General features: G+C 58.3%; 1 protein-coding gene across 1 annotated transcript; it reads right to left on the bottom strand.

The window, feature by feature from the left end:
- Positions 1–630: 630 nt before the first annotated feature.
- On the bottom strand, positions 631–24071 carry LOXL1 (lysyl oxidase like 1). Its single transcript, XM_032469373.1, has 7 exons — positions 22554–24071; positions 8845–8953; positions 5853–5990; positions 5260–5416; positions 4697–4792; positions 3000–3115; positions 631–969 (listed from the first exon to the last, which is right to left on the bottom strand). The coding sequence occupies exons 1-7, from the start codon at positions 23728–23730 to the stop codon at positions 963–965; spliced, it is 1800 nt and encodes a 599-aa protein (XP_032325264.1). The 5' UTR covers positions 23731–24071; the 3' UTR covers positions 631–962.
- Between the last annotated feature and the right edge of the window lie 1193 nt (positions 24072–25264).

The following is a 25264-nucleotide window of genomic DNA, read 5'->3' as shown; positions in this document are numbered from 1 at the left end:
AGGTGGGTGCAGAGTATTCAGTATCCAGAGCTCGGGGTACCAATGCCAGGGCGGGAGCGAGAGGGCCACCTCCCACCCCACCCCCATCAGCCTCTGCCAAGTAAACTTTTCTTTCCCTTCCCAGGCAGACACCACCCCCCCATGTGACAGCTCCACTGCTGCCCCAAAGGGCTATCACTAGGTATGAGTTCACGTTGAGGGGTGCACCCCCCCATCCTGTTAGCAGGAACTGATTTTCTGGTGTGTGCTCTGCACCAGCATGGGCCCTGCGATCAGTAGGCGCTCAATATGTGAGTAAGGGAGCAAGTGGCTGGTGGAGTGGGTGACTGTGTGAGAGAGCAAGGGGGGTGGGAGTGTGCGGCTGCAGGGGGGATGGGGGTGGAGGATGAGATACCTGCGCCCCTCCCCTAGTGGGGCGTGGGCCTCTTCCCTCGCAGCAGGCTTGGCCCCGAGATAAACCCTGCGGGGTTTCCACAGTGGGTGTGATGCCCTCTCGGTCAAGCTGTGGTCCTGCAGGGCTGTGGCTACCCTTTCCGCATTCTGCTAGGGCGGGATGAAGCCCAAGGATGTCCTCTGAGCCCAAGCTAGCCCTGGCCAGCCCGACCAGCAGGCCACTTGCAGAACCACAGAGTAGAAAAACCTTGTTTTATTCAGCCCAGGCCTGGGCAATCTTGCTGTGGTGTGGCCAAAATATAAAAAATAAAAACCAACGACCGACAAAACAACGTTGTAGGGGAAAGTTAAGTACACAGTTGGGCCTGGCATCCGGAATCCCTGTGGTTTCAGTCCACGTTCGCTCCCTGAGGCGGGCAGGGAAGGATGCTCTCGGGGTCCAGCTGCCCCTGCCTGTGGGTGGTGGGTCTGGGCCCCCCGGCCGGGCTTGTCCTGGCGGGAGGCTGCCTGGGGAGCAGGGCCTGCTTTAGGAGGTGGGGAGGTTGGCCGTCTGTACACCCTCCATGAGATCAGGACCTAAGGAAGGAAAGAGAGCAGGCTCAGGGGTAGCGCCCCGGCCCAACTCAGCAGGGCCCCCCAACTGCCTCCCCGGCAGAGCGCTTCCCTCCCACCGCCCAGATCCCTCGTGGGAGGGCAGCCCAGGCCTCCACCTCCCTCAGTGCTCCTGGCTCTGGGGACGGGACCCCTCACCCCCAGCTCCAAGAAGAGGGGTTTTGTGGACTCCCACCCCCCCCCCCCATGCCCTGAGTTCCAAATTGTTTTCTAGGCCATTAGCAGAGCTGCTACTGTTTGGAAATACTTTCTTGTTTTTTCTATCTCAATACTTTTGAAAAAAAGGCCTCTTTTTTCCTTTTCAGAAACATGATTGAAACCCACAGGCGTCAGTCCCGTGGCCTTTCTGGGAAGGCTCCGTCCGGCTTCCTGTGTGCTGGCCCAGCCGCCCGCCTGCGGTCAGGGTCGTGGAGACGCGCTAATGAGACGCGAGCCTTTCCAAGCACTTATGTAAAGGGCTCGGAAGGAAGGGCCCCGGCGTTCCCTGCGCCCGCAGGCCCCAGGAGGGGGGCTCAGGGATGCTGCTGCTCTGTCTGCCTCGCTGAGGGGCCCAGCCCACGATGCCGCCTGGGAAGTGGGGTGCTGTTCGCGCCTTTCCCAGCAGCAGGACAGGAGGGGAGGCGGCTCCCGGCCTCCCTGCACCCCTCGGCCCCCTTTGCTCTTGTCCGCCCTCCCCTCTCTTTCCCTCGCGCTTCTTCTCCGAAAACCTCTGCCGTTTAGGTGAGCCCTGGATTTTAAGTGAACAGAGATAGGCCCTGAGAAGTGAGGAGGTGCCGGAAACCAGGCCTGCAAAAGGGCTAAGCTGCCAGGGATGGGGCGGGATTCTGTCGTTTCAAACACCCTGTGACCTGGATGACTCTGTTCTCACTCTGCTGACGAGGAACCTCATCTCTGAACTGAGCCAGAGGCTACTGTTCCCACGGAATGGTGGGGGCTGTGAAGTCAGCTTAGTGGTAGCAGCCAAGGGGAAAGGGCCGTCTCTAAACACACACTGAGCCCTGACCCTGGCCACATGCTGAGCCTCAATCCTGGTCACATGCAGCCCCGACCCTGGACACACACTGAGCCCTAATCCTGGGCACACACTGAGCTCTGACTCTGGTCATAGGCTAAACCTCTCCTTCCTGTCGGCCATTCATAAGCATACATGTTTGGGGAAAGATGTGTTTCTGGGCCTTAGAATCTCTGCCATTTGTCCCCCCAGCTGATGGACTAAAGCTTTAGGAGACTACTCCATTTTTCTTTACTTTTGAAATGGAAAAGAGTTGCTTTGACCTGATCAAACATTTAAAATTCACATGGAGTGGAGTAGGGTTTTTTAGTGAGTTTGTAAGCAGGGGGTCCCTCTGTAAAGTACTTCATGTGGGGAATCAGGAGAGAGGCAGAAGACAGCCAGCCCCGGGCAGGGACAGCTCAGGACCCTGCCCAGGAGCCACGAGCCAAAGGCGTGGGCCCAGAGTTTATCCACTCCCCCCACAACCAGGCCCAGGGGCTGATGACGGCTCATTCCAAGCAGAATCACTTCTAGTCTGGCACTGCTTAATTCAGTCCCCCTGATAAGGACACCAGTGATCACACAGCAGCCATTCATGGAGCACCACTGATGGGTTCCAGAACACACACAGACATCAGGCCTTTAAGTCCTCATGAACCTGCGTGGGAAGTGCCTAAGAGATAAATAGCTCAGAGAGGTGAGGCGAGCTGCCCAACGTCACAGAGCGAGGGAGTCACAGAACCAGGACTGCAGAGCCCATGCGACTCCACCCAGCAAGCTGGTTTCCACCCGAGGAGGCCTGGGGCGCCCGCCCCACTGGCCCCGCTGGCCCCGCTGCGAGCACGCGGCCTGGGCGGGGCACGCTCAAGGCCCCGCCACTCGGCCTGTGGGCCAGACCCAGCTGCAGCTGTGTGCAGGGATCCTCCGTGTTCACCCGGCCCTGCCTGCTCCTCAGGTAGGGGAGGGGCTGGGGCGGGGAGGAGGGTGGGCGAGCACTTACTGGACGATTTTGCAGTTTGTTGTAGAAACGTAGCGACCCGTGTAGTGGATGTTACATCTCACCACATTGTTGGTGAAGTCCGACTCCAAAACAATGTACTTTGGGTTCACGTGCACCTGAAGGGGAAGAGGAACAGAGGGAGAAGGGGTCTGGTGGGGGGACTGTGCCTCCACAGGGAAGCTGGAGAGGCCGACAGGCGGATGCAGAGGAGACAGGGAGATGGAGAAAGACCAGGAGAGCGCAAGAGACAGAGACAGAGACACACGGATGGAGAGATGGGGGACATGCAGAGAGAGGAAGGAATGAAGAGACAGCTCGTAGTCAAAGAAAACCTCATCGGAGCATCCTTATGGGAAGATGGGAAGCTCCCTCAGCCGCAGACCCCAGGCCAGGGGGACCCTGCATGGGGCATTCATGGTCAGAGAGGTTGAACCACTGCCCCAGGGAACGCAGCAGTGAGTGGGGGCTGAGCAAGGATCCTATGCCTGGCCTCCCTGACTCCGAGGCTCACACCCTTTCACCGTGCATGCCTGCTTAGATGACCTGTTGAAGGCCTGTCTGATGCCAGGTGGCATCTCCTACCCTGGAGCGTAAGGCACCTGACACTCACTGAAATGATGGCCCAAGCCTAACGTGTAAGAGGAGCTGCTGGGACACAAGGAAATCTTTTAAATGTTGGACTGATTGGAATAGGGGAGCTCCACTGGGGCAGACTACATCCAGCCTTATTTGCAGTACATTAAAAACAGGCGCAGTGGTGTTGCATTTAAGTTACGTTCCTTAGGGGCAGGAACCGCGCATTACTTATGTGTCTTGAATCCTCAGTGTCTAGAACTCAGAGGGGCCTTTGTAGGAGTTTGGTGAGTGGATGAACGAGAGAAGGAGAAGAATACCGTTGACAGCCCTGGCCCTGTGTGAGGCTGGGCAGAGGCCCCACCGAGCCCGCTGAGGGGATGGGGCTGCAACCAACTGCTTCGAGGTTGCTGGGCTCTGAACGCAGCCCCCCAGCAGCCCGTCTTCATGCTCCCAGTTAAAGCTCCCAGGCCCAAGCTCTCTGCTCTTCCCTTACTCTGGCGTGGAGCAGTGCGCCCCACCCTCACTTTGTACCTGCAAGGATGAGGCTGAGATTTGGCTTCCCTGGGGAAGGTCACTATGATCTGCCCCCGCCCAGCCTGCCTGGATGTACCACACTGGGCTATGCGTCCTTCACGGGCTTTTCTACTTGTTGCCCCCAAGGGGAGTGGCATTGGAGTGAGTGTACATGGAGGAGGGGTTCAGGCCAGAAGGGACTACTGGTAACAGGAGCCCTTGACTTTTCAGGGGTCCTGTGAGGAGCTGGGGGTCTCTTTCAGGGAAGGGCAGTGGTCTCTGCAGGATGGTACAGAGCTTGCCCTGCCCACAGACAGGGGGATGGACCACATGGCTCTCCAAGTCCTCTGTCACTTAGGGAGGACAGAGTCACCACCTCCTCTAGCATCACCACATCTGGGCTGAAGATTCCTTGGTGTCTTTGTGGAAGAGGCTGTGTCTGTCTGAGGCGAAGACCCTCAGATGGGAGGTGTGGCCCCCCAGGAATGCCAGCAGCTGCTCAGCGGCTGGGGTGGAGGGAACATGCCCGGAGGGTGAAGCCCATCTCAGAGGCGGGGACGCTGAGCGTGAGCATGGGGTTGGAGGAGTGCCCGGACCTACGGCCCTACCTTGAGGATGTAGTTCCCGGGATGCACATCAGTTATGTCAATCCACTGACAGTCGATGTCTGCGTTGTACGTGTCATAGCAGCCCGGGCTCAGGCCCTAGGGAATGGGACAGGAGCAGAGGCTGGGTGCTGTGCGCCCCTCAGGGCCGCCCCGCGCCCCCTGCCGCAGCCCGGGGCCCTCCTTGCTCTGTGCTTCGTCCTGACCCTGGCCCAGGGTGGCTGCTCAGACACCCCTGGGAATGATGTAGGACGGGGCCTGGGGGCGGAGGGGGGTCCCCGAGGGGCCCCGTGATGGCCCGAGGATTGGCGCCACCCACACTACGGCGGAGCTGAGCGGCCAGGAGCCTTGGCAATGGCCCATCTTCCGCTTGGCCCGGCCTCCGCACCCTTGGCCAGGGCTTCCCCGCAGCCTCCCGATCCCCCGCCTGCCTCCCAGCCCAACCTGCGTGTGAGACCACACTATGGCCCGCCCGAGCTGAGCGGCCGGGAGCCTTGGCACTAGCCCCACCCTTGGCCAGGGCTTCCCCGCAGCCTCCCGAGCCCCCGCCTGCCTCCCAGCCCGACCTGCGTGTGAGAGGTGCAGGCGTAGCGCTTGAGGTTGCCGAAGTCGCACGTGCTGTCCTCCAAGCAGAAGCTGGCCTTGTGGCCCTCAGCCACCTTCTTGCCTGTGGCCGCGTCCAGCAGGTCGTAGTGGCTGAACTCGTCCATGCTGTGGTAGTGTCTGGGGGTGGGGAGGGGGAGAGCGGGGTCGCCCGGCCCTCCCATCCCGTCCCCCTCCTGAGGCGGGCCCGGGTGACCCTGCTGTGACGCCACTCCTGACCAGTCTGGGCTCCTTAGTCCCTGTGTCCCACAGGTGGCATCTCTGCTGTCCCCACTGAGCCAGTCACCCTAGGAGGGCTCTTCCTCAGGACCCCTCCCTCCCTCTTGGGCTCCCGCCCATACCACCTCCCGTATTCTAGACACTTCCATCCTGTCAGAACCCGTCTTTCTCTGTCTCGTCTTTCAGTCCAGCTTTCGCTGAGACTCCTCTGAAAAGCTCTTCCCCGGTGATGGCTCCTGGGCAGAAAGTACCTCACGGGCCGCCCCACCAGGACCGCCCCTCCCGGGGTGCCCAAGGGGAGGGGAGCACAGGGCCCGGGCCCGGGCCGCCCACTCACTGGTGGCAGCTGTGCCACTCCCAGGTGTGCCGCGGCCGGTTCGGGAGGAAGTCTGCGGTGCCCTGGTTCTTCACACGCTGGGGGAAGCGCAGCAGCACCCGCACGTCGTAGTCCGTGGCTTCCGGGGCGTAGGCTGTGCTGTGGGGACGCGGGAGACCGGAGCGGGGTCGGGTGCCAGGCACACACATCCAGCACGGAGAGCCTCACGGCTGCCCCTGAGGCGGCCAAGGCTCGGGCCTCTCCTCCCCTCCTTTCTGCCCCCACCGTGTGGCTGGCGGCCACCAGGGGAGTCTTTCTAAAGCAGCATCTGGCCTGACGATGACCCTGTGAGGGTCCCTGATGCCTGCAGCGCCTCTCAGCTGGGGACAGCTCCTGAAGGTGGGGGCACATCAAAGTCTTTGGAGGGCTTTTTAGAAATGGCCATATCCAGGAGATTCTGACAAGTCTTCCTCTGGACAGAGCCCTAATTGTTGTCCAAAGTATGCCGTCTCGGGCGTGGGCTTAAGATACGGGTTCTGGCTCTTCAGTGTCAAAAGCCTCTTCACTTCCCTGGTCCTGTCTGCCCATCTGCCCCACACCCTGGGTTCCAGTTTCAAACACTGTTTCCCAAACAGACAACTTTCACTAAACTATTCTTCCGACTGTGCTGTTCACTTGACCCAGAACTCACCCAGACTCCTAGACCCACATCAGGTCCCCTCCTCCAGAAAGTCTGCCCTGATTGCCCCAGTTAGAGAAATCTTGACTGCCTGTGAGCTCTAACAGCACTGCCTGCGACCCCCCGCCCCGAGCTGGGTTCGTGTGATGAGGCCACCTCTCCCTGATTGTGTGGCTTCAGGCCAGTGACCTGCCCTTCTTTGTTTGGGGAGTACAGGTTTGGAGCAGGTTGCCTGCTCACAACTCACTTGCTGATCCCAGCCGCCCACTGAGATGAGCCTTGTGAGGGGAGAAGGGAAAAGCGAGAGACGCGCGGGGCGGCAGGGCGGGACGCGTGCGCACACCCCTTGGAGGAGCCCGGCTGGCTGGAGGCTCCTCCCTCTCCAGCTGACCGATGACAGCTGTCTTGGCCAGCCTCAGGGGCACTTCCCTGGCACTCATTAAGGTCTGGGTCCTAAGGCCAGAGGCAGGAGGTAGCCCGTCATGGGGATTAGCTCTCTCTGAGAGGATGTCTGGACACCAGGCGGTGCAGGCTTCTGTCTGCCAGGATGTAAGGACCTTGGCCTTGTCTGAGGGAGGCTTGGAATCTGTCTGTGTCTGTGTTGGAACACAACATCCTCCTTCCCTCTGTTCAGTTAAATCCTGCCCTTCTGTTCGGCTCAGCACACCGTGGGAAACCATCAGGGTCTGGGTTCTAGGCCCAGCTTGGCCACAGACTCCTGGGGAGACCTGGAGCCAGTCCCTTCCCTCATCTGGGTTCCGCCTGCTGTCTGTGAACTGGCGCAGCCTGCAGCCCACACTTCCGACGAGCTCCGAGGGCTCCAGGGCTTAGTTCTGCTGCGTTTTCTAGGTCTGATCCCACGCCCGGCCTCCGCTGATGCCTCGGTCCCGGCCAGCTGCTCCCTGCGCTGACCTCACACAGCTCCTGCCTGCCAACTGTCCCTTCTAGCTCTCCTCCCACTCCCTGTCTCTCGGTTCGGTCGCTCAGCCATGGGTGGGCCACTCTCTCCAGCTAGACCAGGAGACCCACCCCCAGGGTGGGGCCCCAGCTGCCTCCTCCCCAGCCTGTCCAGGAGCTCAGGTGTGGGCGCACAGGATGCTCCGTGAAGATGCGGTGACAGTTTGGTTTTGACTCAAACTCCTCAAAACTCAGCCTCAGTGGACTGCGAGAGAGGCCGAATCCCTCCCCACTGGAGGGATCCTAGCAGGAGCAGCACCATGACGCCCTCTTCCCAAGGATAAGACCTAAGTGGGCAGGCTGAGTGAGTGGAACTCATGTGTGGGCCCTGGGCTGGTGCCTGGCCGCTGTCTGTGGCCCGTCTGTAATGAGACGGGAACCTGCACCAGCACGCTAATCAGCTGCATCGCTCGTCACACTGTCTGGTTCAGCTGACACTTCTTTTTTCTGAAGGGAGACTTTCTTGATAAGGAAGCAGTGAGCTGAGTTACATTCTGGTGCAAGCTCCTTATCTTGCTACAGATAGGTAACAGTTTGTGGTCAGCTATTCTGAGTGGCAGTGAACTGGAGGTTCCATAAGTGAGAAAATGTTTCAGTTCCAAAGGGCTTCCCAGATACTAAAAAAGTGAAGGTAAATAGAGTTCAAATGTTAAAAAAAAAAGCAAATAATTAAGAAAAATAGGTGCTTTCAACACAGAGGGATGTCAACAAAAGAAGGTGGCCAACGTAATCTTTAACTAGTTCTTTTAGCACAGGAAGATGTCCCCAAAACATACATCTTTGAACAGAATATTCACTAAATTTAGAAGCCAGCTCTGTGAGAGGCAGAATCACCCAGGAATAACAGAGAGGTGGCTGTGCTCACCTCCCAGGTTTGAGTAAACTGGTGTCCTTCCCTTCTCTCTAGTGCAAACACATAACTGAGGCCTCGCTGTCACCCATGCCCACTGCCCCTGCTGGACAGCCACACCTGTCCTCTGTGGAGATGGCTCCTTAATCCTGCCCTCTAACCTGAAGGCTTACCCCCCACATACGACTTTCCTGGGCTCCCCAGGAGGAATCTTCTGATGAGGCAGCTCAGATCAGAAGATTTTAGTTCCTCTCACTGACAGGGGAACACGTACCTTTGGGGCTGGTGTGAAGATGAAATGCCATTAAGTTCCTCATATAATGACATAGACAGAAATGCTGGATCACACACATTCCCTTCCCCACATGACCCCCCTGGGGCAGGCAAGGGCCACAGATGAAGAGGCCAGGGTCCTGAGAGGCTCAGGCACTTGGCCAGGGTCGTGCAGCCCGCAGGCAGCCGGCCGGCTTGAGCACGGGTTCTGGATGGCTCTGAGACACTGTCTGCGCTTCGTCCTCAGTCCTTACCTGGCCAGACACTTCTCCTCTGCAGCACAGCGCAAGGAGTACAGGTGGGCTCTCTGGACGTAAGTGGATGCTTGCACATAGTTGGGATCTGGGACCAAGTCAGGGAGACCTGCAGTGGGCAGAGGGAGAGGGGGAGGCGTGCTTGGCATTGGAAAGGGTCGGGCCAGTCATGGTTAAGGCCCAGAGGCCTTCCCAACCCCAAATGCCCCTTGCCATTCTCCTTCCTCCCGGAACCCAAGCTGTTGCCTCCTCCTGGAAGCCTCCCAGCCTGAGCTAGGTGTGTGATTTGAACCATTCTCCCTCAGCTCATGTGTGGCGTCAGGGCGTCAGGAGCACGGGGCTCACCTCTGGAGCTCCATGCTGTGGGAGCCGCTGAGCCTCCTGGAAGAGCTGGGATGGGAGCAAGATCTGAGCCCAGGGGTAATTTGGAGAGCAGAGAAGATACAAGGGTATTGTTGGCAGGGGGAGTAGCCTGAACAAGGGCCTGGAGGCAGGACTGAGTGAACCAAGTAATTCCTGGCTGAGACACTCTCCGTGTCCTTATTTCTCGGGCCTCTGGGCACCACCCCCAGACGCCCTCTTCTCCTCTCACCCCCGTAGCTGGTGTTCTGTGAACTGCCGAGAGAGAGCCCTGGGCTTCTGGTGTGAACTGGGCGGCAGAAGGCTCCGAGGCAGAGCCAGGTAAAGAGTGGCCTGCAGAAGTAGGGGTGGCCAGGACGGGAAGGGCTCACGGGCGAATACCTCCCCAGAGCAGGCTGCTAAGCGGCAGGATTCTGGCCTGCACGCCCAGCCCCGCCTTCTCAGGGTTCCTTTCTTCCTGTCATTGGCCCCCAGACCTGACCCCACCTTCCCCTATCTGCAGCCTCTGGCCTCCAATCTGAGTAAGGTCTGGCTTCCTCCCCTGCAGGGCCTAGGGCCCAGTGCCAGAGGGAAGTCTGGGGTCTGCCCCCGCCTCTGGGACTGCTTGTCCCCCAGGACTTGCTAGAGCCGGGGATCTGCTCATTCGCCTCCCCCCTCTCCATACATAACTTAGCCCTAGTGAGAGTTGTTAGGAATAAACAGAAACCAAACTCAGGTGTGCAGATCCCATCTGCATGAGAAATGGAGGAGAGACTTTGATGCTGGGAGTGTGGGAGTGGTGGGGGGTGGGGGGACTCCAGAGCCCTGGGCTCCATCCCAGCTCAGCCACCGACTTAAAGGGGAATGGGCCTGGGCCTCTATGTCCCCTCCCCTCTCAGGCTGCAGGGATTTTGGCAGATAAGTGATAAAATGAAGCTGTAAGTTTCTCTTAGCTTTGCAAGCCCTCTGCTCTTGGGGGACAGGCAATGGTGAGGGGGCTTGAGTCACACGGACAGGATTCCAGCCCCCTCTTCCCACTGCCAAAACCCTCTTGTCAGCTCACAGGCCCAGAAGATGAGGCAGAGGATGGGGCTCTGGCTTCTCAGCCTTCCACGGAGGTGTCTGCCTGCACGCCACCCCTCACAAACACATCCCTGGGGCTCCCAGACCCTACCCCTGCTCGCCCGGGCCTGGGCCTCACGCAGGAGCCGCCAGCGTGACCTCACCTACTCGGAATGAAGAGGAAGCTCGAGCACAAGGGTGGGTGGGGATGAGGTGGCTCCTGGCTGATGGGGGCTGCTTGGCCAGCCCAGGCCCCATTACTCAAGCCCCCAGGAATGCCTGCAGTCACTTCCCAAGGGATCCTCAGGCCCTGATAGCAAGGGGCCACCTTGGTATCAAGCTGGTTCTCACTCTCTGGTCCCCAGAAGCTTGAGGGGGAGGGGGTGAAGAAGACAGGAATGGTCCCCTTTCCCATCATCTAAGAGCCTTTCCCTCAGCAACATATGGCAGTGGGTCAGCTGGGCCTGAAGCCTCAGGAGACCCAGCATTTGGCACCAGACGGGCTGCAACCCCCACCCCAGGCCCTGGTTTCAATAAACACTGCACAGATGGCTCCACAAAGCTTTTCTGGCCCGACCCTTCCTCTCTAGGCCATTTCATGAGTTGATTTATGCAGTCCAAGGAAGCTGGAAGAGCCAGTTAAGAGGCCAAGGGTATTCAAGGCCGGTAAGGGCTGGTGCCACTCTTGGCCTTTGACTGAGCCCTGACTATGACCACATACTAAGTCCTGATCCTGGTCACACACTGAGCCCTGACCCTGGTCCTGTACTGAGCCAAAGATGACCATCCTTCTCTTACTGTTGAGGAATCTCAGGTTCAGGCAGGTGCCTCCTGCTCCAGGAAGTCTTCCCTGATTGGCAGTGACATTCCAAGCTACACACACTTCTGTCTCACTACTAGATCTGTATTGATCTATAATTATATTTCATCATATTTACCTGTGTCTATTCCCCTCCAGACTATGCGCTCCCAGAAGGCAGGCCTTGGGTCCCAGTCACCCGTCAGCAGGGTAACTCCCCATGCTCCCAGGCTGACTGACTTCCCTGTCCTGTCAGCCTGTCAGGCAAGCTTCTTTAACGATTAGGGGCTTAATATTTTACTGTCCAATCATCCACGAGAGTTCATGTCACCCTGTCCCTTGCAAGATCCTGGAGCACACAGAAGTGCTGAAGGGAACGGAAGCTCAGAGAGGGCAATGAATTTGCCCACAGTCACATAGCAAGTCAGGTTGGCCCCAAGAGGAGCTCCCAGGTCCCAGCCTCCTTCCAGGATACCACTTGCTATTCTTCTTTTTATAAAAATGAGGTTTCGAAGTATAATCTATATATAGTCAAATGCACAGATTTTAGGCATACGGTTTGATAAGTTTTAACAAATGTATACACGGCGTAACTACCACAACAATCAAACTATGGATTTTTTTCCGCCCTCCCTGAAAGTTCCCTCCTGCTCCTTCTCAGTAAATCCCCCTCCTACCCCCGCCACCCCAGGTAACCGTTTATCTGCTTTTCAATCACTTCAGCTTCGTTGTGCCTTCCCCAGAACTTCAGTGGAATCACTCCAACCATTTTATGGTTCTTCTGTTCTACATCTCTGACCATCACAAGGGTCCTGTGATGTCCCTAACAGGCTCCCCTTGCCGGAGCTCTGCCTCTGTCACACCCTCACTTTTCTGGGGGAAGCGGCTGGAAAAGACAGCAGCCTAGAGATTTCGGGCTGGGCCCCCCCCCCTTTCAGGATCCCCTGCTGAGGTCCCTGGGAACAGCAGGCCCCCTCCCTCAGCTGGTATGTTTTTCCAGGAAGGAAAAATGCCTCCTTCTCCGCCCACCTTCCCAGGAGGCATTCCATCAGCAGCCAGGCCCGCAGGCTTGGGCTGTCGGCCCCTCCACAGAGGCCTGGGTAAGCCGGTGGCTTCTGTGATGTTGGAAGGGGGATGAGGGCAGGCTTGAGTGGGGGCTTGTGGATGGAGGGGTAGGGGTGCTAGTCTGCTCTCCCTGGTTTGCGGGGTACAACGAGGACTCTAGGCAAAGTGGCCAATGTTGGGTGAAGTCCAGTTACAACCAGACCCTGTGCTCACCTTCCCTTCCCAACGTCCCAAGAAAGTGTGCATTTTAAAGGAAGGCCCTGGAGACAGGGTAAGGGTTTCTGAGAAGACAGGGAGAACCATCAGTCAAGGGACATAATTTTGTGGTGGGGGCTGGGATCTCTTATTTGGAGCACACAGAGTCATCAGCCCCTGGGCCTAGCACCAAAGATGTTAGAAAGCAGGTTCCAATGGGAACTTTTTCCAGAGACGCCTGTTTTTATGAATGGAGAGAACTGAACTTATCATCATTCTCATTTCAGAGCAAACTAACCATTATCACTGGTCTCTGCCAGGCTCCACTCATAATTAAATTTTTTTAACCATCACCCTCACCCTGACCCTCAGACATACCTTTGACATCTGTTTGTCTGTATAACATCTGCAGTGATTTGGAAGTGAGTATATATTCTTAAAGTATATAAATGACTTTGTCCCTATAGAACTCATTTCATTTCTTGATTTTTCACTCTGTAAACTTTTAAGATCTGTCTAGTTCATTGTTGTCATTGTGAGATAGGGTTACACAGCATGCCCTCTCCATGGCTGATCCAGCCAGACTCCAGAGGCTGCACCCCTGGGGCCGTGGCCGACCGCTCAAAGGCTAGATGGATGGTCTTGCTCAGGTTACCCAGGGAAGCCTGGTCACTATCAGCCTCCTGCCTTCTGTGCCCAGGAGGTAGGCAGGAGCCTGACTTCTCGCCCTGCTCCGTCACAGACCTCTGTGGCTCTGGGCAGGCCTGGCCCCTCTCGAGGCCTCATGGCCTCCATTTATGCAGATGGGTTATCTTCTACCTCACTCATGCCCTGGAGCCTGGGGCTGAGCCCCTGGGAGCGCTTCCCCAGAAGGTGTGCTGCTCACGGAGGTTCAGGCTGCAGGGAACCTGGACCAGGATGGGGGGGAGGGGGCACTGAGTCAGGGCAGCAAAGGCCCCTGGGGTGACGAAGCCAGGCTGCTTGGCTGGGGAGGGGTCAGGTGAGACTGAATCAGGTCCCGAGGCCATCTGCAGGCGGCCTCTGGTCTTGAGGAAGCCCTTCAGCCTTGGTGGCCTCATCAGACCCTCCAGGGAGGTGAAGACACAGCACTCTGCTTTCCTGTTCTGCCCCCAGGCCTTCCTCTGCTGGGGATTCAGGGCCCCTTCACACTGCCTCTCGAGGGGCCGACGTGCTTGGACCAGCCAGCCCCGTCCTCCTGCCCTACTCCCCGGGCTGGGCCTGGAGCTGCCGGCTGACCCACGTGCCAGCCCGTGGAAAGCTAAGCACTGTCCTCCCCTTCCCTGGCAGGGCTCAGCTGGGGCCTTCTTATGGGAAAGACTCCAGCAGGCGACTTCGCCATCCTGCCCAGTGCCCCGTCGTCCGGGTCCCTTTCGCATTCTTCGGCTCGGTTTCCCCACGTGGATGGTGGGGAGATTAGACTAACTGTCCCTTGAGTGCAGGTTTGATGGCTCCATAAACATTTGGAGATTAAAATATTTTCAGGAGCTATTCAGTCCATTCCCCGGCTCGGGCAGGGGCCCAAGACCTCTCACAACCTCTGCAGACGATACTTCAGCAGCCAGGAAATTCTCCCACCATCTGACCTAAATCCTTCCTGCTTTAGGAGAAATCTGTTCCCTCCTGCTCCGCGGTTCCTGGAGGCTGCCCAGCTCCCAGGGTCTGAGGTTGCCTTCCCGTCGCTTGCCTACACTTCACCTGCTTTCCTTTTGGCTTCCCCTTTTTTGTGGGTTCCATACACCCTGTCTCCTGCAAAATCTTTCCTCCCCAGGCCTCCTGCTCACAGGAAGCAGATGAAGGAAAGAGGCATGCAAAAGAGCCCTAATCTCTTGAGCCTGCGGGTTGTGAAATACGTGCAGAGCAGGGCGCTTTGGCTCAGGCCACCAGACGCCAGCAGAGCCCCCAGGTGGGGAAGCAGAAAGCGCAGAGAGCACGGCCTTGAATAAAGATGAGCCGGGAGGGCCTCCAGGGCAGGAGCTGGCAGCTCCGTGCCCTGTAAAATTATCATCTAATAACCAGGACATTAAATTGTCAGCGCAGGCCTGGCGGTGCCACACCTGCGTGATGGGCAGGCAGGCAAGTGGCTGCAGGATCCGCGTGGCCCCCCCATGAAGGGCAATCCCAGCCCAGGCAAAGGAGCTAGGATGGCCGTAAAGCCTGGCCCACAGCCTTCAACGGCGGCCCCCCATTGCTGCGGTTTCAAGCCGAGACTTCTCAGGGTGGCAGCTAAGGCCTTCTGTGGTCAGGCCTCAACCTGGCCTTCCAGAGCTCTTAATCCTAAGGGTCAGTAGGCAGATCCCTAGTACACCTAAACTTCTCTGCCCCTGACCTCTGACCCACAGTGCCCTTGTCCTGGAGCTCCCTGCTAAACACACACACACACGTGTGCACATATGCCCTCACTGAGGAATACAGTCTTTAGGCCCCAAAGCCTACCTTGTTAGCCCCCCTCTGCCCCTACTGGTGTTCCTCCCTCATCCCTCTTCTGGCACACACCTGCTGCCCCCACCAGCTGGGACAGGCAGTCTGGGACAGCGATGGCCTTGCTCCTCTGGGTGGCAGGACCTGACTCAGAGGAGGGGATCCGTGTTTGTTCCATTGAGCAAACTGCCCAGGAAGCAGCTGGGGTGGGGCTGGGAGGAGGCCACTGCTCACCTTTGGGGGAGTAAGCTACCCTTCCCTCTGGCCAAGCCTTCTGCCGCCTCCTTGCACACCTCACTCACTCACACTCTTCCTGGAACACAGCCGCCACGCTCCCACTCGGCCCAGCCTGCAGGCCCGGCTTAGTGCCCCTGACGTCAGGGGCCTCTGCAGATCCTGCGGTGTCCTGGGTTTCCTCCCTGCCCCTCAGACCCTTCAGTCACCTGAGCTTTTGATCTTTCTTATAAAACCTGCTCAGCCCACAGCCTTTCCATCCCAGCTTATAGCAACTGCATCCTTTCGGCTGCACAGGCATAACCTTTTCTGTTCTGCCTGACCTCTCTCTTTCTTTTACACCCCACATCCAATCCATCTGGAAATCCCATCAGCTTTAGCTCCAAAACACATCCTGAATATGACTGCCCACCACCTCCATTGTTACCTGTTGCCCAGCCACCATCATCTCGGCCTGGATCTCTGTACCAGCCCCCTTTTGACCCAACTGCCTACCTCCCCAGCATAGCAGTCAGGGACCCTGTTTAAATGTCACTGCTCAGCTTAAACCCTGCTGAAGCTCCCCAATACATGGAGGGTAAAGGCTAAAGTCCTCACAGTGGCCTACAAGCCCTCCATGGCCTGGGCCCTGTTGCCTATTAAGCCCCTACTCCCCCGCCACACTGCTCTAACTACACTGGAGCACACTTGAGAACCACAGGGCCGCAGGGCCTTTGCCCTGGTTGTTCCCCATCTGGGATGCTCTTCTTGCTGACAGCTGCATGGCTCACCCATCTGCCTCCTTCAAGTCTTTGCTCAAACGTCCCCTGCATGAGGCCCACCCTGGTGGCCTTTGCAACCTCCCTCAACATTCCAGGTCTCCCTTACTTATCTCCATTCTCCCCACAGTACTTACCACCTTCTACTTTATTATGTTACCCCATGAAAATACAAGATCCACCAGGGCAAGGATTTTGTCTCCCTCTCCCTCTCTCTCTCTCTTTCACTAGTGAATACCCAAGCTAGACCAGCACCAGCACACAGTAAGGCGCTCAATGAGCGTTTGTTGAATGGCTGAATTTCCTCAGGAGAGGTTTATCTGCTCTCCTCAGCCAGACGAGAGCCCCTGGGGGCAGGGGAAGGTGAGACTGTCCTCTGCCTGCCACCTAGCTGCTGGCCCAGCAGGACTCAGGGTACAGCGTGTTCTGAGAGCCGGAGAGCCGGGCGAGATGGAAGTGGGCCTGACCCATGACATCCTGCCTGCCTGCTTTCTCGCTGTTGGCGGGGACCTCGGTGAGGACAGGGATGGGTCCAGGGCACCCCTGAATTTTCTGTACCCAGCTCAGGGCCTGGCCCCTGAGTGCCCTCAGCAAGCACTCGCACAGACACCGGCACCCCAGAAAGGGCCTGCTGGCACTGCCTGTGCAAGCACAGCCTTCATTATCAGGCAGAGGCTGGGACTGACTCCAAAAGCCCTTTCTTTTGAAAAAGGATTAGCTTTGGGGTTGGAAAACCTGTGGTTCCCATTCGCCCACGAAGGGGAAGGAGGGTGGGTTGTCTCCGGAGATTTTGGTGGCAAAGGCCCCCCAGGCCTTGACTTTCCCATCTGAGTACCTTCCTGCTCTGGTATTCTGACACCCTCTCTCCATTTTCAGGTGATCCCGAAATGCCCGGTTTCTGGGTGCTCATCAGTAAGAGGGAGAGGGACCCAGGTGCAGCCCCTGTAATCCCAAATCCAGACAAAAATGCCCCCTGGGTCCAGCTACCTGTGGTGAGGCCATGAGGTCAGGGCAGGGGAGCGACGAGACCCAGAGACCCAGCCTCTCCTTCCGGCCTCCCTCCTGAGCAGATCGCTGCCCCGCAGGAATGCTGGGCACAGAATTGGAAGCAGGTGTGGGCTGCCTGGGCGGACCACCCGCTCCTCCCCCCACCGCTCCTTTCCTGCCGTTCCAGCCACTGCCCTGGGGAGTTTTCCATGTGTTCTTGGCTTGGACAGGAGTAGGGTGGACTTGGGCTGGGACTACTGGGGAGAGTTGCCCCTTTGAAGGTTAGCGGGCTTTGAGATGGGGGCTCCTGGGGTGAGGAGAGAGGGAGGGGAGGGGACAAAAAGTCAGAACCCCCCAGGCCAAGTGCAGCAGGAGCCTCATGCCTGCAAAGCCCTAAGGAACCTCCACCCTGCTCTGCCACCACCCTGAAAGTCTCTGTGGGACCTGCAAACTCAAGGCAAAAACCCAACTTTTGGTGTCCTAGGGGTTTAGACCTGAGAGAAACAATGAACATGGAGACATGCCCTTCCCTGAGTAGAGGGAAGTGGAGGGAAGGCTGGGGTGGTTCAGTGGGGGACAGAGTCAGCCTGGGTCCAAGCCTGGCCACTGATGAACTCTGAGACCTTGGACGAGTTACTTGCCTCAGTGGCCTCCTCTGTAAAATGGGGATAATACCATTTACCTCACAAGATTGCTGGGGGATTAACTGAGGAAATGAAAGTGAAATGCTTGGTATAGTGCCTGGGACATATTAAGGGTTCAATAAATACTAGTTGCTATTATGATTATTTGAGGTGGGAGCTAGCTCTTATTGCAGGAATGGTCCAGTCTGAGAGCAGGGGAGAGAGGATGTGGCCTTGCAACTGGATGACATGAGAGGAGACAGGAAGTCAGCCGCCGGCGATGAGGCCGCCCCGGACACGACTTGTTTGTTCTGCCACTAGTGACCTTCGATTGCCAAACAGGGAAGTAGGAAGAGGATCCAAGTCCCTCTGTCTCCACAGCTGTCTGACCCTTTCCCACAGCTTCCTTGGCCTAAAGACCCCATTTTTTCCTGAAGGAGCAACTTGAGACAACTTCAGGGAAGGAAAGAGAGGTGCTGAGCTGTGATTCTGCCTCCACCAGTCACCAGTTACGTGACCTTGGGCTCCACCTCCAAGGGCCTCAGTTTCCTCATCTGCAAAATGGGGATAATAGTTATGATGAAGGACTTTAATTGTAAAGCTCCAAGAACAGTGTCAGGCACTGAGTGAACACTGTTTGCCGTGTAAAGGTGTTTGTTAAACAAATGATCTGGAGTCTGGAGTGGGAATGACAAGGCTTCACGCTAGCACCACACTGGGCAAGTGCTCGTTGCTTCCGGAGCCAGGCGCCCTCACTGTTCCATCTCACTGTCGCAACTAGTGCCCAGGCCATGGTACAAGTCAACTATGTGCTGCATGACCAAATGGATGTGCAAGGCAAAGCCTAATACATGAAAATTGGGGGGGGGAAATAATGTATGATGGTTAAGCACTCAGGATGGGGAGTCATACAGACTCAAACCCTGGTTTCACTACTAAGAGACTGTGTGACAATCAGCTAGTGAGCCTGTCACTTTATCTACAAAATAGGACAAATAACAGCCCCTGGCTGGTGGGGTGGCTGTGGGAATTAAGGGAGATGACATAGAAAGTGTCCAACCTATGCTTGCAGAATTATCCCCCCTGCCCCAGGGCCAACTGGGGGAACCGAGGCCCAGGCTCAAATCCTGCCCCGCCTGGCTCGCAGGTAGAGGGAAGGTCTTATTGGGTCAAACCAGGGCCAATGCAGAGACGACAGATTCAGTCTGAATTCTGGCTCAGCCGCACCAGCTGTGACACCTCCCTGGGTCTCAGTCTTCTCATCTGTACCAGAGGGTGACAAGCCCCCACCACTCTAGGAGGCCGTGTCAGCGAAGCTGCACATTCAAGCCACTAAACTCAGCATGTGCTGGTCAGTAAGTGGCTGAGGTTGTTATTGTCCCCGCCTGGGGGTTCTAACTCTGGATGCTTGTCAAGGGGAGGTCTGCTCCATCCTTCCCGGCATTTACTACAAGCTTTGTGGGAGTGGGTGGGTGTCCTGAGGCAAGGAGGCCACCAAGGGGAGGGGGGCAGGCAGTGGGGGTGGCGGTGGGAGCAGGGCTACCCTCAGGGGCTCCCTCAGGACTCCTGGGTGCAGGGGGCTGGATGGAGAGCGGAGCATCCTACAACCCCTGTGTGGGACACAGGGAGATGGAACAGGAGCAGCAGGCCCTCATGGGGCTGTGGAGGCCTGAGAGAGGAAGCAGGGGAGGAGAGGAAGGAGGTGCCTCTGGTTCTGGAGCGGTAGGCTAAGGTGTTGAGATTGGTTCTGAAGCCCTTGGGAGCCACAGAAACTTCCTGAGCTGAAAAGTAACATGCTCAGCAGCGCAAGAGTGTATCTGCCCCGTGTGTAGGGTGTGGACTGTAAAGGGAGAAGCTGGGGGCCAGTGACCAGGGAGGAGGCAGCCACAGCTCCCTCCTGGCCTCCCACTGGCTGTGTGAGGGCAGGGATGGAGGACTCATGCCAGGCAAGGCTGGCACAGCCACCACAGATGCCCTGGGAGGACAGCCGGGGTGGCCTGTTCCATGTGACCTTCACAGGGTTGCCAGAGCCAGTGAATCAGGCTGGGTTGGGGTGTAAGGGGGATGCCCTGCAAGAAGAACTGTGGTCTTCTGGGGTTGGGGGTCATCTTAGGTGAATGGATACCATCAGCTCAGAGAAGCTGAGGCTGTGGGGGGCAGGAGTAGGGGTGAGGAGGCCAAGAAAAGAGGGCCTGGCCACGGCAAAGGGAGAGGCACAGCACAGGGGATGCCACCGGCCACCCTCCAGACCTCTGCACAGATTTGCTGTGACAGCCAGGCCAGGTGTATGACCCTCTCTGGGCTTCTGTTTCCCCGCCTTCCCTCCAGTTACATTTCAGGGACAATGAACAGCACTGCAGGAGTTCTTGGGCAGCCCCCACCCAGGAAAGGAGGAAAGAGGGTGCAGCAGGAGCCCAAGGAAGAAACCAGGCTCCCGACAGGCATTTGGAAACCGCCCAAACATGGAGGGATGTAGGCGGTGCGCACATGTGTTTGGTGTTGTGAGGACACATCCACGCCCACACACACGCCGGCTGCCAGCGCCCAGCCTCAGACCCCTGGGTGTGTGGCCAGGAGGAATGAGGTCAGTCTCGGAGAATCCGCCCTGGACTCCCGCACCAGGCCTGGGGGTCTGATCTCAAGCACAGGGTTTGGCCTTCCCTGAACTGAGATTTTCCATGGTCCCGGCCTAGCAGGGTGGGAAGAGGAACAAATGATGGAGAAGGTACTGCTCCCTCTCTGGCCTCTCTGTGAGATCCGAATAGGCCTGCACTCTGCTCCTCCCCCAACACCATCCCCCCCATGACTTGGGAAGGGGCACCTGGAGGATGCAGTGCTTGGATGCCTCCTATTCTGGGAAGTCCTCTCTGAGCCCTAACCCTCTGACTGGGGAGGCCCTCCCCTGGGCTCCCCCAACCCATCTGCCACATGCCTGCTCCATCATAGCACTAAGGTGCCCCCTTTTCTATGCCTCCCCAGGGCAGGGCCTGGATTCAGCTTGGCATTTGGTATACTACCTTCAGGGGAGAAATGTCTTTAATCTCAAGTGAACCCTGGGGCTCAGGGGTAATGGCTAGAGGCCTTGCTAAGCACCAAGCAGCCCCATTCCAGATATGGCTTTGCCCTGGCCAGTCCCTCTCTGAACCTTAAGAACTTTTAGGCCAAAGAGGAGCCTTAGAAAACCCGCTGGCTTCAACGCTGAGTCCCAGGCCTAGCTCTGCCAGCAGGGCTATTTGAGGCCTCGGTTTTCTCCTCTGCCCAGAGTTAGACCGCTTCTGGCTGAGCCCCACTCTGCAGTCTTGCATTCTAAGAAAAGCTGCCACGAAAGTTCAGCCTGTAGATAAAATGTGCTCTCCTCCACGGAGCTCTAGGACTAGTTGGCGCACAGCTGTAACGTGCCCTGCTGCAGGGATGCAAGTCCTGGTGAGGTCCAGATGTGGGTGGGGCCACGGTGGCAGGAGGACGCATCCGACGTCACATCACAGAAGGGCCCTCCATCTAGCTCCTGTCCTGAGCTCCTGCAGGTTCTCAACTGGGGTGCTACGCCTTGGATGTGAGGGAGTGAGTGCTACTAGTGGGGACACTCCTCTCCAGTAGACCCTAGAGAGATAGGAGTCCCCCCCTCTCCACCCCAGAAGCAGCCTCTCACCCAAGGACAGTATGGCTGGAGACAAGGCAGTGCCCCCGTGCGGACACAGTCAGAGAAGCAAAGGCTGGGAGTGCAGTACCTGTGCCCCTGGGCCCCCGCAGTGCTCAGTCGTTACCGCTGGGCCCAGCACAGCAACCTTGGTGTGGAGCAGAGAATCAGGGCTTTAACTGCAGCCTGAAAGAGGCAAGGCTGGCGTGGAATGCATACACACTGGGGGCTGAAAGGAAAACCTTGACCAAAGCTGACTTTGGACTTGCAGACAGGAGCAGGAAGAGGGGTTCTAGGACAGAGGTTAGGTCAGTGGCCGCTCAGCTCCGGCCGGACCGCTAGTGGGCCCTTGCAAGGCAGCCCGTCTGCTAACGGCATGTGCGGAGGTGCCCGTCACAGGAAGGAAGGCTGCCCTTCTGCTGCGTCCTCGCAAGCAGGTGGCTGGGCTTTCCCAGGATTAGGTCATATCTTCACCCCCACCCCGTCCACAGCTGCCTCCTGGGACTCTCCCCTAGAGCCAGGACTAGGGTGAACTGAGTGAAGAGAGTGAAGCACTGGCTTGGGGTGCAAAATTTAAGAGGGTGCCTAAAAACTCAGTAACTAAGAGAAGTAATATTTGAGGCAATATTTTAAAAAAATCAAAATTAACGCAAAAAAAAAATCTGACAAACAAAACATCAAAATTTCAAATGAGGACTGACCAGTATTGACGGTTTTTCAGTTTGCCTCAGGCTCACCTACACCTTGGCATGGCAACATCACTGATTCTGTTTAGAAAGGGATGTGTACTTTTTTTTTTTTAATGGAGGTCCTGGGGATTGAACCCAGGACCTCTGGCATGCTAAGCACTGCCACTAAGCTATACCCACCTCCCCCACCCCCAATTCTATTTAAAATTTGGATATTTTGCTCATCTTTTCTTGCATTTTTAAATCTAAAAATGCATTACAATATTACTTACCTCAATTACTAAGGTTTTTTGGCGCCCAGGCCAGTGCCTCACTCGCCCTTCCAGTCCGGGCCTTGCAGTGTCCCCCTGAAGGAACTCTTGGTCTTCTAGTCTGGACTCCTGTCTGGGGCCAGAGCCTCTCTTTAACCTCCTGCTCATTCAGGCCAAGCTCACATATGCCCAGTGACCAGGAACCTGCCACACCCCCAGAGCCATCCCCTAAGGCCTTTCTGACTGTGATGCTCCTGATTCACCCTGTGTGGCTGGCAGAGGGGCACCTCCAAGAGTGGAGGACATGCCCTGATTGCAATGAAGGAGAGGTCGGGAGAGGGGCTCCTTTACTTTATCCTTGGATGACCCAAGCCGGGTCTGGAAGGTGCCTCCTTGCAAAGCCTGTCCAGTCCCTCCACTCCCTAACCCCCAAGCCAGGGTCAGAGCCCGGGCCTGCCTGGCCAAATCCTGGCACTGCTGGTGGGGCCTGGAGAGGGGAAGGCTGGGTGGGAGGTGGGAGCCCGGGGGCTGGGGCTGTCGATGGGGGCGGGGCGGGGGTCGTTCGTTGGCAGCTGTGAGCCGCGTTCCCGTACAGCACGGAGGAGGGGCTGGGCTCCAGGGACCTACTCACCTCGACCGTTCTGGTTGGGCCGGTACACGCTGCCCACACTGAGGCGGCCCTGCTGCGCGCCGCTGCGCTCGGAGCCCGGCGGGGGCGCGTCGGAGCTGCGCACCGGCAGGTAGGGGGGCTCCAGCACGCGGAAGGGGGGCTGCGGCTCCACGGCGCGCGGCGGGCTGTAGGCCTCGGGCGGCACGTTGCCGTAGGGCGGGTACCAGCCGAGGCGGGCGTCGCCGCCGTAGGCGCCACCGCCGCCGCCGCCGCCGGGCTGCGCGGCGTCGGGGCCCGGGTCGGGGTAGGCCTGCTCGAGGCCCGCGGTGCCCTCGTGGTACAGGCTGTGCGAGTAGCGGCGGTCCAGGCCGTCGGCGGGCTGCGGCGGCTGCGGCGCGTACGGCCTCTCCGGGGCCGGGTAGAAGCCCTGCGGCGGGTACTCGGGCTGCTCCTCGCCGCCGCCGCCGCCGCCGCCGTACTCCTCGTAGCGCGCCCGGGGCTGGTAGGGGTAGACGACCCCCGCCGAGGCCACGGCCGCGGCCCCGGCCCCGGCGCCCAGGCCGCCGCCCGGCGTGCGGTAGTACACGTAGCCCTGGTCGTAGGTCCGCGACGCGGGGTCGTACGTCTCGTACTGGCTGACGAAGGGCGCCTGCGGGTAGGGGAACTGCTGCGGGAAGGAGGGCGGCTGGCGGTAGGTGGTGGCGAAGGCCGAGGCCGAGACCGAGGCCGAGGAGGCGGGGCCCCCGTGCCGTTGCTGGGAGACAGAGGTGCGGACCCGGGCCATGCCGGTGCTGTCCCCGACGGCCACCTCGCGCCAGTTGTCGGGCACCTGACCGAAGCCGAAGGGGTGCCGCGCTTGGCCGCGCACTGTGTCCGAGCCGACGCGGCCGGGCAGGGGCAGGGACGGGGCCTGCCGACGCCGGAGGCCCCCCTGGCTGCGCCGCTGCGGGGCCTGCGGGGCGCCCGCCAGGAGTACCCGGGAGTTGCCCTCAGAGCGCTGCGGCCCCGCCGGCACGTACTCTGAGCCCGAGTTGAGCAGGCTGTACACCTGCCCGTTGTTCTCCCACTGGATCAGCTGCCGCCAGCGCCCCTGGTCTGAGCCCTGCCCCGGCTGCGCCTGCTGCCCGTGCACCAGAACACAGAGGCAGGCGCCCCACACCAGGGCTCCCAGCTGCCAGCGGGCTCGGGCCAGAGACATGGTGGGTCCTCTGCAGAGGCCTGGTGGACCAGGAGGCTCTCAAGAGCGGCCCCCTGTGCGTGCTTCTCTTCCCACGGCCTCGAGGACAGGACGGCTCCTTGCCTGCCCGAGCTCTAGCTTTGTCCATCCTGGCCTTGTCCCGAGCGGGACCGCTCCTCCGATGACAGCATTTCGAGGCCAAGGGGTCAGGGCAGGGCAGGGGCGGTGCCCAGGGCTGCACGAGGCTCTCCGCAGGGCACCGGACAGGCAAGACCGCCTGGGGGCCTTACATGGCCAGCCCGGCACTGGCTGGCCGCTGGTCTGGCGCTTTCCCACTCTGAATGAATAAGCAACAGGCTGAGAGCATTGGGAGGTTTCGAGCAGCCTGGTCCGCCTGCTGAGGCCTCCTCCGCGGGGCCCTACGGCCCGCCGGCTTTTAGCTATGTGGTCTGTCCCCCAGCTGCTGGGCTCCTTCAGTCCCTGCAGCTCCCAGCCAAGCCGCAGACCTGCCTCTGAGGAAGGGAATGAAGTAGGGAGTAGGAGGGGGCCTCTGGGGACTCAGGCCTGTTGAGTGGGGCCCTGGCAGGCATAACAGGGCCGAAGTGTCCGCATCACTCTGGGCATTTGTCTCTACTTTGGACCCAGCATTCCTGGTCTCACCTTGCTGGCTTCCTGTTTGGGCTTGAATGAGCCCCTGACTCCACTTCAGCCTCTTCCCAGGACCCCTGGTCTCCTGTTCTTCAAAGCCACTGCTGCGACACTCTCCTTGTATCTCTCAGCTGAACTACCCTCTAACTCTGGACCTCAGGTGCACCTTAGTTCATTGGGCCTGAATGCAAAGAAGCCAGAGCTTCAGCTTTTTTCCCTCTTGGCACACCCCCGGGCCTTACTCCCCAGTCTGTAGAATGGGAGTACGCCCTGTGCTGAATAGAACTTGTGAAATCATGGGAGAGAGATCAAGTTCCCACCCATCATCTGCCCTGCATCTCTGGGGTCGACATAGCCTATTAATAACCCGAGTGTGCACATGGATAAAATGAAACCCAGGGGCTGTCTTTGATGTGGGAGAGGAAGGCACCGTGTGCTGCAAGCATAGAGCAGCAGAAGGGAGGATTCAGGAGAATGAGCCTAGTCCATTTGCTGTGATTAAGTTGCTGGGTGATCTTGGGGAAGTCCTTTTCCCATTCTCATCCATTCACCACATTTGATCAATGGAGGATTAGACCAGATGGTCCCCAAGAGTGCTTTGGGACGTTATTCTCTCAGCAGTAAAAGGAGGGGCCTCAGAAATTTGAACACTTTGGCATCCAAGAAATCACCCTCTGAATGCCTCCCTTGGGCTGCTTTCTCACTTGGCCATGGGAACTGGAGGACAGAAATTCCCCTCTTGTGCTTGTACACCAAGGAGGAAGAACCTGCCCCTAATGTGGTCTCTCCAGAGTCCCCTTCTACTTTGGAAACACCTGGAGCCCAGATTGGGAGGAGAGAGCCAGAGTGGGAATTCTTCAGAGACCCTGGACCCCGCCCCCCATCCTTGCCAGCCAGCATTTGTTGC

Source organism: Camelus ferus, chromosome 27 (assembly GCF_009834535.1).
Source record: "Camelus ferus isolate YT-003-E chromosome 27, BCGSAC_Cfer_1.0, whole genome shotgun sequence".
Taxonomy (NCBI): domain Eukaryota; kingdom Metazoa; phylum Chordata; class Mammalia; order Artiodactyla; family Camelidae; genus Camelus; species Camelus ferus.
This window is presented reverse-complemented; position numbering and strand designations above follow the sequence as displayed.

Coding starts and splice junctions, on each gene's coding strand:
- LOXL1 (XM_032469373.1), bottom strand. CDS start 23,730: ATGTCTCTGGCCCGAGCCCGCTGGCAGCTGGGAGCCCTGGTGTGGGGC. Junction 5,417..5,852: donor GAGTGGCACAGCTGCCACCA/GTGAGTGGGCGG, acceptor CCCCACCCCCAG/ACACTACCACAGCATGGACG. Junction 4,793..5,259: donor CCTGCACCTCTCACACGCAG/GTCGGGCTGGGA, acceptor CCCATTCCCTAG/GGCCTGAGCCCGGGCTGCTA.